The sequence below is a fragment of the Herpailurus yagouaroundi genome, unplaced genomic scaffold (genome assembly GCF_014898765.1).
Source record: "Herpailurus yagouaroundi ecotype Mexico unplaced genomic scaffold, PumYag 483, whole genome shotgun sequence".
NCBI lineage: Eukaryota > Metazoa > Chordata > Mammalia > Carnivora > Felidae > Herpailurus > Herpailurus yagouaroundi.
In genome coordinates this window covers 3057125-3072729 of record NW_024412700.1, presented here as the reverse complement: position 1 = coordinate 3072729, position 15605 = coordinate 3057125, and the positions used below count along the sequence as shown (strand labels likewise).

General features: G+C 48.2%; 1 protein-coding gene across 3 annotated transcripts in view; it reads right to left on the bottom strand.

Annotated features, from left to right (window-relative positions):
- Positions 1-15605, bottom strand: part of DPP6 (dipeptidyl peptidase like 6) — a 941878-nt gene that overhangs the window by 195835 nt on the left and 730438 nt on the right. For all 3 annotated transcript variants that reach the window (XM_040464519.1, XM_040464518.1, XM_040464517.1), the window contains exon 6: positions 12490-12542. In XM_040464519.1, coding sequence (XP_040320453.1) covers positions 12490-12542 — 53 coding nt within the window. The remainder of the gene's footprint in view (positions 1-12489; positions 12543-15605) is intronic.

Here is a 15605-nt window from a genome sequence, read left to right as displayed (position 1 = left end):
CACTTTCTACCAAGGGCTGGCACCTCACTACTTCCAAACCACCAAGAGCCCCTCCTCCAGCTGTCTTGCCAGTTGACAGGCTGTTTGATTTGCCAAGCCAGGATCGCGCAGGTTGACTGGAGCAGGGATCGCCAGGAGCTGTGGTCCTAAGCAGGCGGTCTGAGACCACACAGGGTCCTCTAGGTATCTTCCCGCCTGGCCTCGCAGAATGGCTATATGTACTATATAATGCTGTATAATTTTATTTTGATAGGGGTCAACTATTTACTTCAGAGAGCTTTCATTCGTCCTATCCAAACGGGAAAACAGCACCAATGTTAGCTATTGCTCTCTGATGCCGAACAGAACATAAGCAGTCACAGTGTTTCGTGACACCGCTGTTCATAGGACATGCAGACGCACTCCCTGAGCAGTGGCACCGGGTGAAGGCACCAGCTTGGGCTTATCAGATAACACTGGTCGCTGGGTCATCCCCAATCTGACAGTTATTCAATACAGTCCTTACTACGAGCTTCTAATCACACTCCACACAGGGAGCAGAAAAGAACCTACATAAGATGAGCTCCGTGCCACTCAGTCCATAATTTGGCTGGAGTCTCGCTGGGTTGAAACGCAGGGGAAGGTGGCGTCACAAAGAGCACGCCACGCTTGGAGCCCGGACAACTGAGTTAAAACCACGCCGGCCACTAGCTGTGAGGTCCTGAGCAAGTTGCTTCAATGGGGAGTCTCAGGGTTCTCCTCTCGGAAGTGGGGATATGACCGGCACCCCATCATTGTTGAGAGTACAAAACATGCTCTTGTAGGTCTCAGTGTCAAACGTGTAACCAGCGGTCACTAAACACTTGTGTATGCGTTTGTACATGCATTCGTTCATTTATTCCCTCACTCATAAGCGCAATCAAGGAGAAGGGAGCAGAAAGAAGTGTGGGCCGATGTGGGTGTAAAGTCCTGCCCAGAGTAAAGAAAGAAGCAGGCAGGTGACAGGAACCCAGAAAGCGCGATGAAGGTGTGACTTCTCCCTGGAGCAAAGGGCATGTCCTGGGAAGAATGGTGTGGCAGAAACGGACTGGGACAGAGTGGATGGAGCCCTGGAGGCTGATGGCGTCTGGGCATCACGTAGTAGGTAAGCAGGGATTCCTGTGCTCTGGGACAGGAAGAGGAATGAAGAACAGGTAAGAGGGCTGCCCTCGTGGGCTGTACCAGAAGGAGGCGGACCGGGGGCTGGGGGTGATGCCCGTCTGGCTAAGGACACTCAGACGCTGCCCAGGGGAGCGGGCTGGGTCCCCAGCAGGACGCTCACAGATAGCTTCTGTTCTGGGTGGAGAAACCCCAGTTCTGATACCAACGACCATTAAAGGCATGGCTCGCATCAGCCCTGGATGTGGATTTTTTCCTCCCCTTTTAGAAATGGTACCTGGGGTGCCTGGGTGGCTCAGTCGGTTGGGCGTCCGACTTCGGCTCAGGTCATGATCTCGCGGTCTGTGGGTTCAAGCCCCGCGTCGGGCTCTGTGCTGACAGCTCAGAGCCTGGAGCCTGTTTCAGATTCTGTGTCTCCCTCTTTCTCTGACCCTCCCCTGTTCATGCTCTCTCTCTCTCTGTCTCAAAAATAAATAAATGTTAAAAAAAAAAAAAAGAAAGAAATGGTACCTTACACTCCATTTTGGCTGATTATGTCAGGAGCTTCGGCGAAGTGTGTGTTCGCCCTGCCCTGAAAGCCGCTCCAAGCATTTCAAAAAGTCAGTAGAAATTCACATTAGGGCCATGATGTGATGACTCTGGGTCAAGATGCTCAGAGATGTAAAAAACTTGACCTTCACATTAGTAATTGGGAGCGGGCTGTCCAAACTCCTGTGGTTATGAAAGAGGTTGACTCTCCAAGTGCTCCAACCTTCCCCTATAGTTTGGGCACCTGCATCCATCTTGCTGGATGCAGAAAACAGAGAGCTACAGGCTAGGGTTAAATTAAATTCTAGTCCAGACAGGCAATAGCATCTGTTTTGCAAGGCTTCTTCTTAATCTGGGCATTTGGCCCATGGCACCATGTCGACCTTGCTCCTGTGAGCCTGCCAGCTGAGCTGAATCCTGAGCTGAGTCAAATACATGCTCTGGGTTGGGGGCACCTTGCATACCAATCACCCCCCAGGGCAGGCCAGCACTGCCTACCTGTCTTTTTTGCAGTATTATAGTCAAGATGCAATAAAAGAATGGACAGGAAGGTCTGAAAAAGCCTACAGTGCCCTCTCAGCAGAATGGCCTTTGCTGGTGCTGGATGGGAGCTCCGGCGTCAGAAAACAGGTCCCCAACACAGTCACCAGGCTGTCCAGGTGTTAAGGGTCCTATACACTGCTTTTCAGCTGTGAAGCAACAGGCCCACCCAGGACAAGACCGAATCACCAGGACAGTTTTGGATCTCATCCTTCCTTGGTCCTTCCTCTAAGAAGGGTGGGTCTTGAAAAGAAATCCTTTCCCAGAAATCTGTCCAGGAAGTGAGGGATCTCAAGGGCCTGGAACTTTCCCAATGGCTCCTGAGGTTTACGCCCAGGGGCTTATGCAGATAACAGCCTCTTCATGAGGGTCTGCTCTGCCTCCCACCTCTGACCTCCTACGGTGCCCACCACACACTTCCCCATGGACCTTTCATTCGTAGAGTGCTCCAAAGACAGCAGTTGTGGGGAAGAGAAATGTGCAGTCAGGTTGGACAGCCAACCCTGCAGTGCCCGCATCGGGGCAGGGAGAGCTCGGGGACAGGAGCCTATGTAGGCACATCTGGCCAGTCACGTGCAGGGATAGGGTGAAGGACAGGTAATGAACCTAAAAAGGGAGGGTCTAAACCGCACAGCCACTGTGGATAATAATTCAGTGATTTTTTTTTTTTATTGAGTTAAACATACATTTACTGTGCAAATCAGCAATTCTCCTTCTAGGTATTTACTCAGGAGAAATGAAAACGTACCTCCATATGCTATTCTGTATGCAAAAATTCACGGCAGCTTTATCCAAAAAAGCCCCAGGCTGGAAACAACTGAAATGTCAAATGGTGAACATGTAAACAAATTATGGTGTATCCATACAATGGGCCAGGTCTCAGCAATAAAAAGTATGAAATGCAGACACAGGCAATAATGTGGGGGAACTTTGACGGTAGTCATGCTAACAAAGAAGCCAGCCACACAGACGATGTGAGTATGACTCCACTTGCAAGACATTCTAGAAAAGGCAAGACCACGGGGACGGACCCCATGTCACTGGCTGTCGGGGACAACCACAGCGGGTGAAAGTGGTGCACGATGGGATTCTTTCCGTCTTGGTGTCGAGATGCTCCCCTGATGGCACCATTAGTCAAAACTTCCTGAAAACTTACAATTAAAACCGTATGTTTTATTATTTTTTTAAATTTTCAAATGTTTTTATTTAATTTTTGAAAGAGAGACAGAGCACAAGCGGGGAAGGGCAGAGAGAGAGGGAGACACAGAATCCGAAGCAGGCTCCAGGCTCCGAGCTGTCAGCACAGAGCCTGACGCGGGGCTTGAACTCAAGAACTATGAGATCACGACCTGAGCCGAAGTCGGACGCTTAGCTGACTGAGCCACTCAGGTGTCCCCCCAAACCGTGAGTTTTATTATAGGTCAGTTATGCTGCAACAAGCCTGCAATTATACACACGTGACCACCGCTTGCCCGTCTTTCACAAGCCTGTCCACCCCCATCATCCCCTCCCGCTGTCCTCCAGAGCCGCTTTCCTGGTCAAGGGTGCTGTGAAGTTCAACCTGAGTCAATGTCACCAAGGTAAACAGTTGGGGGCTCAGTGTCCAGCCCTCTGTAGGCATAGTCTGGAGCACAGAGATGCAGAAAGGTGACATAAAAACAATACAAAATCAACGAGGCAGCAAGGGGTACGCATGGCCTTTCCATCATCTGCCCTGAGGCTAGCACGGTTTGGGCACACGCTGGCTGCTCCATTATGTCCGCAGCAGGAATGAAGGCACGGTACACGCTACAAGCACCTGGCAGGTCCAGCCGTTCAGGGGTGTCTGCTCGGTGCCCGGCACTTCTCTTCAGGAAAAGGTCCGTGAGCAGGAAGACGGCTGACCCCGGGGATGTGGACAGCTCCTCAGGTGACCGACCCTCACGCCTGATGGAAAGGGCTCAGCAGGCAAGCCTCTAATTTCACGTGACTTAGACCATGGAGGGGGAGTGTGCACAGCACAGACAAAAATGCATGAATCCGAATGGGCGGCTCACTGCTGATCCCACTCAGTGGAGCCCACAGCAAGCTCCTGCACTGGCAGGACACGGGGCACACAGAAGCACCAGGGACCGTGCCCCTGGCTGGGGATGAACCCAGGCGACCAACAGCAGGCCCTGTGTCACCTCTGTGGTTTGGACCTCCATACTAAAGAGCCTCTCCTGAAGATCACTAAACAAATCGCCCCCATAGCCATTAATTTGAGGCCACCTGTGCTCTCTGAGCTTGTCAAGAGGACAAGGAAATGAACGTTTCAGGGGAAACTTCAGTCACTTGTTTCAGCTCCAGCTGCATTTAGTGATGACAGCAAGTGATGGCGGGGCAGGCCTGGCTGATCCCAGAGCCGGGCCCCGTCGTCAGAGACTCATTTGCTTGATGGGGGTGGGGCCCGGCACGCATCTTCTTTCAAGTCAACACTGCTCAATCACTGAATTCATTTCCTCCCACCATCGGCCAGCATCGAAGGAATGCCTCCCACGACGGGAACAACTCAAGCGACACGAACATGCAGCTTAGAATCAGCAAGGTCACAAGTGTGTTTTTCCCTCTTCACGTGGGCTTGTGGCGACAAATGATTTGGTGGGAAAGAATGGTTGAAACCACCTCCTTCTTCCTGTGACTGATGGCTTTTCTCCGCCAACTGGCCCAGCCCTGGTGTATGAGACCTCTGGCACTGGGGAGAGTAAGGTGTGCGGGGCACCCCCTTCTGCACAGCCACGCTGTCCTGGGGCACCAGCCCCCGTGGGTGCAGACACAGTCAAGCCCCTGCCAGAGAAACCCTTCTCTCTGAGGCCTTAGGGTGAGGGTGAGGAGTGTCAGGCAATGAATGCATATTGAAAACATTTCTGAACATTCCACTCAGAAAAAACACATATTTACAACAAGGTGAGTAGCAGTTTAATGCCAGGATGAACTGTGGTGGGAACTGGGAACCGTGGTGTGGTGGGAACTCTGGGGGTTCGGGCAGTTGGCGGAAGACGCTTGGAGGAGGGGGTGTGGGTGCTGGGGCATGAAGGGTCAGAGGCTGGGGGTGCAGCCACACAGGGAGCAGGAAGTCTGGAGCACATGTGCAGGTGAGGACCTCCAAGAGCTCGCCGTCTGGGGGCAGTGCTTGGACACGCCACTGATGTGACCACTCTCGGGAGCATGGCATGTGTCTTCCTCCTCCCTCACTGCAGGGCAGACACATCGATGTCTACACGCTTTCCCACAGAGCCTGGGCATAGCCCTCAACTACTCAGCTCTACCCTCAGAGCTCTAGTAAGCCATTACAATTGAACCGAGTTGACGTTGAGGATGACATTTATTTGGTGCCCAAATGCAGGGGGGTTAATTAGACTTGGCCATATCACGGAAGATCTTGGTTCCTCTGTGAATAGAGCGTGTAGTGCTTTCCACACACCAAAGCAGGCATTTAAATGCCCACCTCATTATTCTAGTGTTTCCTATAACCTTTACATGAACCCTATGAGTCAGGCATTTTATTGCCATTATACATATGGAGTAATTGTGCCCGGAGAAGCAAAGTAACTCTTCCCTGATTACACAGGTAAAGAGGCAGCCTGGGGATTTATTCCCAGATCTCTTTGACTCTAAAGTCATGTTCCCTTGAAAATGCTTGCTAAGAGTTTGTATTCTGGAGGGAGGAAGGCGGTGTGTGTGTGGGGGGGGAGGGGAGGCAGGAGAGCAAGGGAGAAGGGGGAGAAGGACCCAGACCAAGTCCTAGTGTAGACCTTTAGGCTGTCCACAGTTCTGAATATATTAGTGCAGACCTCTGAGCTGTCCACGGTCCTGAATGTTAGTGTAGACCTCTGAGCTGTCCACGGTTCTGAAAACATGTGAAAGCCAGTAACGGTGTGGTGGGTTGGGGGGGGGCGGGGGCGCGGGCGGGGAGATCTCCCCACCCCATGCCATGACAGAGACAAGCAAAGTGGTATTTTAAGGACATCACTTTCTTCTGCCTCTTGGCTTCACACTTGTACATTCTATGAACAATTGTATTCATGCAATTCCTGGCAGCTGTGAGGGTAGAGCCAGTGTGTGTCTGCCTGGAAGGCCAGCGTAAAGGCCCCTGGGGATCCATGAGAAAAGGACCAGGAAGGAAAGGTGGTGAGCCACCGAGGCACTGACATGTGCTGAGAATTCTCATCACTGCCCTTGTGAACTCACTACCTTGAATCTTCTCATGCACCGGGTTCAGCTCACAGCGGGACACAGGCTGCTGAAGACTTAATTAGAGGGACACGGAATAAACACTTGAAATATGTCTTCATTTTCCAGGAGAACACCGGCCACCCATAATCACTAGGAGTGTGGTTTCTCCACCCACTGAGTTCTGCCACGTTCCAAGCCTTCATTACTCCCCTTAGCCAGCCTCCTGATGGAGTCCATGCCCCAGATCTCCTCTCCCTTCAGTCTTCTCCACACATGCACGAAACTCACCCAAGCCTGCCATTTTCAGCACATCTGCTCTACGTAATCCCTATGTTCTTACTATGAAGACCCATCACACTAGGGTGGCATTAGGTTCCTTACACTTCGGTGCTATCCTAACACCCACCCAACCCTAACTCTACCCATGCAGAGCCTGTGTGAACATGGCCTGGGCCAGCACCCCACGAATTCCAGAAGATGCTGGCTCAGTGCAAAAGTCAAGTCTGTTTAATGACCGACCAAACCTGGAATATCTCCTCTGTCTCCAGCTACTGAAAACAACAACTCACTCAGCTGTAAGGCTCAGCATAATCCTGATGCCCATAGCTTTCTCTTCTTCTGTGCTCAGTGTTTAAAATACCCCTTTGGGCCACTTAATTACATACTGTTACAAAGTCTATATCTTTTCTTTTCAACAGGATTTTGAACTTCTTAAGGATATCAACCATGCTTTCATTACTCAACAGAGCGTCTCAATAAATACTTGCTGACTGGGGTGCCTGAGTGGCTCTGTCGGTTGAGCGTCTGACTTCAGCTCAGGTCACGATCTCACGGTTTGTGGGTTCAAGCCCCATGATGGGCTCTGTGCTGACAGCTCGGAGCCTGGAGCCTGCTTCGGATTCTGTGTCTCCCTCTCTCTCTGCCCCTCCCCTGCTCATACTCTGTCTCTCTCTCAAAATAAATAAACATTAAAACATTAAAATAATAAATACTGACTTATATCATCTTGTTTGTTTCCACTGGAGGCAAAACCTGAATGCCTTACAAATTAATTGTGACAGGTCAGATTTAGATGTTATGGAAAAGAATTTACTGAGCATGGAGAATTATAGATAGCTGAGGCTACAAACATCTCCTTTAAGAGAGAAATTATAATTACCTGAGTGTCACAGAATAAGCCTTATCTTTGAACAATTATTGAAGGGAATTTTATTCTTTTTAAAAAAATGTTTATTTATTTATTTTGAGAGAGAGCAAGAGAGATAACAAGTGGGGAAGGGGCAGAGAGAGAGAATCCCAAACAGGCTATGCACTGTCAGTGCAGAGCCCGACATGGGGCTTGAACTCACGAACCGTGAGGTCCTGACCTGAGCCAAAGTCAAGAGTTGGACACTTGACTAACTGAACCACCAGCTGCCCCAAAGGGAATCTTACCCTTATACGGGTGTATCATTCCTCCCCTTATAACAGAAAGGATTTCAGCTGGCCAGAAAGTAAAGTGTAATAATATTTAATCACAAGACTACAAATATATATAGGTGCATGCTACAATAGTAAGAAATCACATTCCCAAATGTTCACCGGAAGCAAAATTCTCTACTGTGCATTTTAGATATATCGCTCCACTTAATTGTTACAATGTGTCTATGAGAGGAACACTATTATATCATCTTTTTAAAAATATGGAAACAGATCTGTAGAAGTATGACAACGATCAAGGTCAGTGGTGGATTGAGGATTCGGATTCACACCCTTGGGACCACAGAGCTGAAGTTAATTCCCACATCATGCTGTGGGCAACATACACCGTGTGTAGGTTTTCATCCCAGATGTCCAGTTACTAAATAAATGCAATGCCTTCTGTATCCCAGCCCATGAAGTTAGAGAGTAAGTTTGGGCAGAAAGACCTACATCTCAGTTTACAGTTTTCAGATACAGAATGTGACTTCACAGGTCAATGAGAATTCCAAAGGAGTGCAATTTCTGTGTACTTATGTTTGGTGCCTAAAAAATACCAGTCAACGAGCTAACTTTGGGCAACAAAATCCATAGAAGATGGCCTGGCATGTAAACAAAGCTACGCTCACATATTTCTTGGTGTCTGTTCTATTATTACTTTGTTTGCCAGACCCCGAATGCCAAGGCCACCCAATTAAGAGATATGCCGAATTTTTCTTAAAACTGATTTAGGTTATAAAGGGGATACTTTTCACTAGTCCATATGATTTTCAGGATGATGCTAGTAAATATAAGAAATTATAGTCATACAGAAATAAATTCTTTCTTTTACAAAAGCCCTCAAGACAAAAAAACTAATTCAAGAAAGAAGTCATATCAGGAAAATGTCAAGAAGCAGCCAAGTCTACAAAAATAAATACTTCTATGAAAACACATGATGGATCCTTAATAGAGAACATTAAGCCAGGGTGATAATCTCTATTACAGAAGATTGTTTTATTTTGCTGACTTTCTGATACACGAACTTAGTGAAACATTTTATGTTAAGAATGACTAGCTTTAAATCTGGGTTAACAAACAAATTTGTGTAAAAGATACCGGTTTAAGAATACGTTTTTTGGGGCACCTGGGTGGCGCAGTCGGTTGAGCGTCCGACTTCAGCCAGGTCACGATCTCGCGGTCCGTGAGTTCGAGCCCCGCGTCAAGCTCTGGGCTGATGGCTCGGAGCCTGGAGCCTGTTTCCGATTCTGTGTCTCCCTCTCTCTCTGCCCCTCCCCCGTTCATGCTCTGTCTCTCTCTGTCCCAAAAATAAATAAAAATGTTGAAAAAAAAATTAAAAAAAAAAAAAGAATACGCTTTTTGATCTATCCATAGATAGGTCCATAGGGTGTGGAGGATGAACAGATTTTTCCCTTAGGTTTTAGATCTTTGAGTAGATGAAAATACTGCTGCCCCGGGATTCTCACTGCAGCTCTAGCCAGTATGTGCAAAGGACTGGACCCAGCTCCCGCTACAGACAGAGGTTCGAACTGTGATGGGGGATGCGGGTGCACGGGACAGGGAGGGCCTCTTTCTGGCTTGTGAGTGACACAGAAAAACAAGTAGACCCTCCCCTAATTCTTCTGCCTCTGGCAAAAAGGAAGGAAACCACAATTCAGAAGGCATTGAAAAATTAATTCGACCCTTCTCTGTGACTGGTTGGCCAGCCTGAATTGAAGCCAGGACAAAATTCAAGTTACAAATGACAGGTAATCCCATCCTGCAGACTGCATGGCCTCCGGCTTCCAGTGAAGTGTTCAGAGGAGAAGCAGAGAGAGGGAAGTGAGAATTTGTGGCAAAGTACAGATCTGTGTCTTCAGAAGCACCAAGGAAAAGCTCCTTGTTTTTTTGCATGATGAGTAATGCAAATCTAAATAATTTAATACAAGCTTATTTTTGTTTTATTAAACATTTTTTAATGTTTATTTTTGAGAGAGAGAGAGCGAGCAAGCGGGGGAGGGGTGGGGTGGGATATGCCGGATCTGAAGCAGGCTCCAGGCTCTGAGCTGGAAGCACAGAGCCCGACTCGGGGCTCCAACCCACAAACTGCGAGATCATGACCTGAGCCAAAGTCGGACGCTCAACCGACTGAGTCACCCAGATGCCTGCCTATTTTTGTTTTAAAACCAGAACTGTGCTTTCCTTTCTACCCCACACCCACCTACGGTACAAGCCTTGGAAGGCGGGCTGTATCTTTTCCTGCCACCCGGTGGCTCGGTCCCCTGCACAGGCAGTGGACTTGAGGCATCGCCAAGGTTGCAAAGACTTGAGGCCTGAGGGCTCATCCGGTTCGGAAATCCACTGTCTCACTAACACAAATGAGGTGTCAACACTATTTAGAATAGATTAATTGATTCATTTTCCACAAATGATCTTACGACAAAGAGGAAGAGGTGGGCGGGCAAACAATGCGAGGTTTGGAGATGCTGCAGTTCATCTGGGTGATGGGCTGGGCCACCGACTTCCTCATCCACCAGGGTTCTCTTCCAGTAAATGTAACAAGGAATCGGCTACATCTACCAATCATACAGAGGTGCTTGGGGAAAATAAACTAGCACCACTAAAGATGCAATATTTGCAGTTGTAATATGACTCAAGGGGGTTGTCTTGATGGCTTGGGGTCTGGAGGCAGCCACGCTGGCACTGAATCCCAGCTCGACTGTACGTGAGCTACGAGATGCTGGGAAGTTAGTTGATGTTCCAGGTCTCACTGTAAGTGGGGGTAACAATGCTTTTCTTGGGGCTCCTGGGTGGCTCTGTAGGTTGATGTCTGACTGTTGCTTTCAGTTTCGGTCATGATCCCAGGGTCATGGGATCAAGCCCCACATTGGGCTCTGTACTAGGTGGGGAGCCTACTTGGGATTCTCTCTCTCTCTCTCTCTCTCTCTCTCTCTCTCTCTTTCTCTGCCCTTTTCTCTCCTCTCTCTCAAAAAAAAGTGCTTTTCTTGCAGGCTGTTGTGTTAGAGTAAAGGTGCACAGAAGTCAATCTATAAATGACAGCAATTATTATTCCTGTGATTATTTTTAAAATATTGAAGACAGTGCATTATGTGTTGACAATCTCTACGGGGGGTATCATCATCATCAACACGAAACAAAGTCACCAACGTGAAACAAAGTCATCAACACAGACTATCTCCTCCTCTGGTTTGTCGCTGGTCTGGCAGAACCTTGTACAGACTCCAAATCTATTTCTAAATTCTGACCGATGCAGTAAAGTATTAACACAAAGTGTTAAGCATAAAATGCTTTTCGAGTTTTGAGTCTTACAAATTTATATAAGATGGAATGAAATATTCATCATCTATAATACATTCTATCGTCCTACAAGGGGTACATAAATCTCATGGCATAATTACACCCTTGACTACTGTGACCTTTGAAGATGCACATCTGCTTGGAAAAATGATAGAATAATTCCTCCTCAGTGGAAAACATCTGAGTTTATCTTTAAAATAGGCTTTAAATGAAAAATTCCTACACACTTAATTTTTACCACAGTGGTTCGCCTTCAGTTTCTTTGAGCTTGATTTGTCTAACAGCCCACCAGAAACTATGAATCTCACGTTGCCTCGGATCTACACACAACTCTCATTTGTCTGAAGTCCAAATGAAATTATTTTCTCCATGTTTGTTTTCCAAGGAGATGCCCACGTTCTACAGAAATGGAGTAGAAAGCAAATTGGAAACATTCATGCTGTTGATTGATGCTCTCTTATGAAACTTTTCAGCAATTCCTGTGTGCTCAAGTCAGGAAAATTAGGATGCCTCCCCTACATATTCAGAGGCAATGCACGCAACATGGGCAGCAGCACAGTTCAATTTCTTTGAACACTTCCTGAGCCCCTCCCCTTTCCCAAGCACAGCGAGAGGAGCCCCGGAGGAGTGAAGGAGAGGCTGAGGCGGGGAACAAGAGTCTGGGGGCAGGTGAGGTGACGACACAGGAGGACGGAGGAAGGGAGAGAAATAAAAAGGCATCCTTGCCTCTTCTTGCTAGCTTTGGAGCTGTTTCGTCATGTGTCTGACTCAACAAATGGCTTCGGCAGACTTTAACCAGTGTCCTTCCTGCCTTTGGACTCTGGAGACGAGCTCCCGATAGGGCGCCCCTGTGTTGTGCGTGGGTATCAGGCATGTGCTCATGTCCCTCCTTCCCACACACACTTCTGGGTCGCAAATCATGCATTTTTGAGAGACCAGGTAAGTTTAGGGGTGCCCTCTATTTTGGATATTACTGGAACTCTTGTGGGAGTCCGAGGGCCATCCACTGTGCCTGGGAGGTTGCAAGGCACAGGGGAAAGTCCGCCCTGCACGACCTTGACATGGACCTTGGGAACCAGAGCGGGAGACAGGTGGAGTTGTCTTACGATGGGGGCTTTACAAACGGCAAGTAACTGGACTCATGTCACCCCTGAGACCCTTGATGTAGTTAGCCAGGGAGGAACCACAGAGGCCACACATCAGGATGCTGCACTGTCAAAATCGAGCTGTCCCATCACCTGCCCTTAATTCCATGAACGAAGCTACTATTCAGTGTTCTACGCCTTCTTTGTTCTGAATATTTCTCATTAAAAGAAAATGAAAGAACAATCTTACCCATGAGGAATTTTGCTCAGGACATAGTATCCAGTGTAGGAGTGTTGGTATATCTGAAACAGACACGACAGAACACAAAAAAAGAAAACAAAGCAAGCATTGAGACAAAGGCTGTGACTGTGATATTTTTCAGATCACTGTGAATCCCAAAAAAACATTAGGGGGACGAAAAGGAGTTAATCAGGAGACCCGGAGGCAACATCTTTAATTTACTTAGGAAGTTAATTTGCACATCCTGTTTATTTTACTTTTGTCATTTGCACATTGTTTACAGGGCAGCCAGAGGCTCGATATTATCCCCATAATCAGCTGGTTTTTGTGATTAAATCAGGGGCACAGATTTCCAGCTCAACTACGTGCAGTACAGCGTGAATGAGGTCACCAGAGGCAGTCAGTCAGCTGGACCCAACGGGACCGTGAGACCCTTGTAGCGTAGGACTTCCTGTAAATGACGGCACATTCCATTGTGTATCCTCAGTGAATACAGACGCCAACACAGGCTTCACTGGGCAGCCCCCTGTCCTGCTGTAGAATGTGATGTGCACCTTTCAGCTTCGGAGAGGGGTCAGCAAATTAAGAACTCAATGCAAGAGGGAGCATGGCTTTTAAAACTAAGGCAACAAGCAAAACTCTGTCTCCAAACTCCTATAAGCCCCAACCTGCAGCCTCTCTTAAACTCTTGAGCCAGGAGAGGATTTCCCGACCCATAAATGCAATGAAAGGAATGCAAGGAATGACCAAGAGAAGGGACAACACACAATGCAGGAAGTCTCGGCATTCACCTCCTGCTTTCTGGACAGAGAGCCTCCCCAGCGTTGGGATGTGATGGGTTACTCTGCAGGGTTGAAGCAAGGAGGTACCGTAGTCCCTTTCTACCTGTGTACTTTCTGAGAGTCAACACTCTGTGTGGGTAAACGTTCAGTGACCAGCATTTAAAACCACCTTCCTAGGGGCGCTGGGCTGGCTCGGTCAGAGGGGCGTGTGACTCTTGATCTTGGGGTTGTGAGTTTGAGCCCCACGTGGGGAGTAGAGATTACTTAAATAAACAAAGTGTAAAAAGAAAAAAGAAACCACTTTTTTTTTAATGTTTATTTTCGAGACAGGGAGAGAGAGTGTGAGTGGTAGAGGGGCAGAGAGAGAGGGAGACACAGAATCGGAAGCAGGTTCCAGGCTCCGAGCTGTCAGCACAGAGCTCGATGCAGGTCTTGAACCCATGAACTGCGAGATCATGACCTGAGCTGAAGTCAGACGCTCAACTGACTGAGCCCCCAGGTGCCCCACAAACCACCTTTCTAAAGATAATCGGTGAGGAATGTGCGGGCCAAGGAAGACAGATCCATCATGAAGCACATAGAGTAGAGGAATATATTGGGGTGCTGAGGACAGAGTGAGCCTGCCAAAGAGAACAGGCAGGACTGTGCTAAGCTCAACAACCCCCTGCCTTGTTGGGGCCCCGGGATTAACTTCCGGACAATCTTGGTGGATTGCATTGCTTAGAGAAAAGGAATCCAGATATAAAAGTAAACAACAGCCTTTAAGCCCAGAAGATCTTTTGCTTCTGAAGATCCCAAGGCTCTGGCACCAGAATGATGGGATGTGGGGTGGCCTGCTGCGGACAGTGGGTGGCATCTGACTGGGAAACGTGTCCAAATACTGCTTTGGTTATGAATAAATAGCCAGCAGGCACACGACTGTGCAGGAGAACTTCACGGACCTGCGGGGCGACTGATAAGGAGCAGAGGAACCCAGCTCTGCTATTTCTGAAGTGATGCTGCTTCCCCAGGAGAGAAGGGAGGGCCTAGACAGCGCCCACCAAAGGACCCTGTGCTTTGACTACACTGCCTCTGAGCTGGATGAGCTTCCTCAGATGCAAGAACACAAGCTCGACAGACACAATGCAATTCTCTGCAGTCACGGGACATGGGCCCTGTGCTACACGGCACTCCTAAATTCCGGAGGCACCTGCTCATTGTGTTTAATCTCACTCTATTGTCATGGTGACCCCAGGCAGGCAAAAGGTAACCTTTGTTTGCTAAGATAGGAAAGTGAGGTAGGCAAGGGCAGGGGAGAGAGGAAAAGGAGGGGGAGGGGAGGAGTGGAGGCAATAAGGAGGAGGAGGGGGAAGAAGGGGCGGAGCCTAATTCTGGGACTCTATCATATAGAGGCAGCACAAATGATGGTATGAGACTTCAGAGACCAGGCTGTCAAAGGAATCCTGACTTCCTGCTGGCTCTCTTTCAGGTCATTGCTCTGGGGGAAGACAGCACCATGCCATTAAGAACCTTAAGCAGCCCTTGGGAGAGGTCACGTGGTGAGCAACCAAGTTTCCTCTCCAACAGATCACCAACAGCCAACGAGGAGCTGGGGCATCTTGCCAACAGCCACATGAGGGAGCTTGGACGTGCAGTCTTCATCCCCAGTCTAGCCTTCAGATGATGCCGCCCTGGCTGACACTCATGACAGACCATGACACAGAACCACTCAGAAGAGAAGGTCTTGGATTCCTGACCCACAGTAACTTCAAGATAATAAATGTTGGTTGTCTTAAGCTGCTCAGTTCTTATACAGCCATATACAGAAGTGACAGATCTAGTTTAAACCCAGAGGAAAAAGGGTAACTATTCCATCAGATAGGTACAGATTTCTAAGTTACTGGATTCCCTCCTATAAACCTTTGGCAACTTTTAAAACAAACAGAAAAAGAAATCCCTTATCAAATCAGTTTCAGTACAGAAGTGAGGGGCTGGGTAAGACCACTCGTAGACCAAACACTTGAAGGACGTCTTTGACATTACTGTACAGGGCAGCCCAAAGTGTCAGAAGTGATGATGGGGGTGAGGCTGGGGAAGTGGAAGGTGAGTGGCTAGTGTTCATGGAGAATGTCCTACCCATCAGGTGGTGTGCCAGCCCCTCGGAATACTGAAGTCACTCAATTTCTATGAATAGGCATTAACACCCTATTCTGAAGACAGGAAAATTGAATCTTAAGGAATTCAAATCAAGCTCAAGCAAGGTGTGAGCTGAGGTCTGTCTCTCTCTGATCACTGTGTTGGAAACTGTCTGAACAAAGGACATATCTCTTAACTCTCAAGTTACAAGTCCAAGTTGATGGCTGT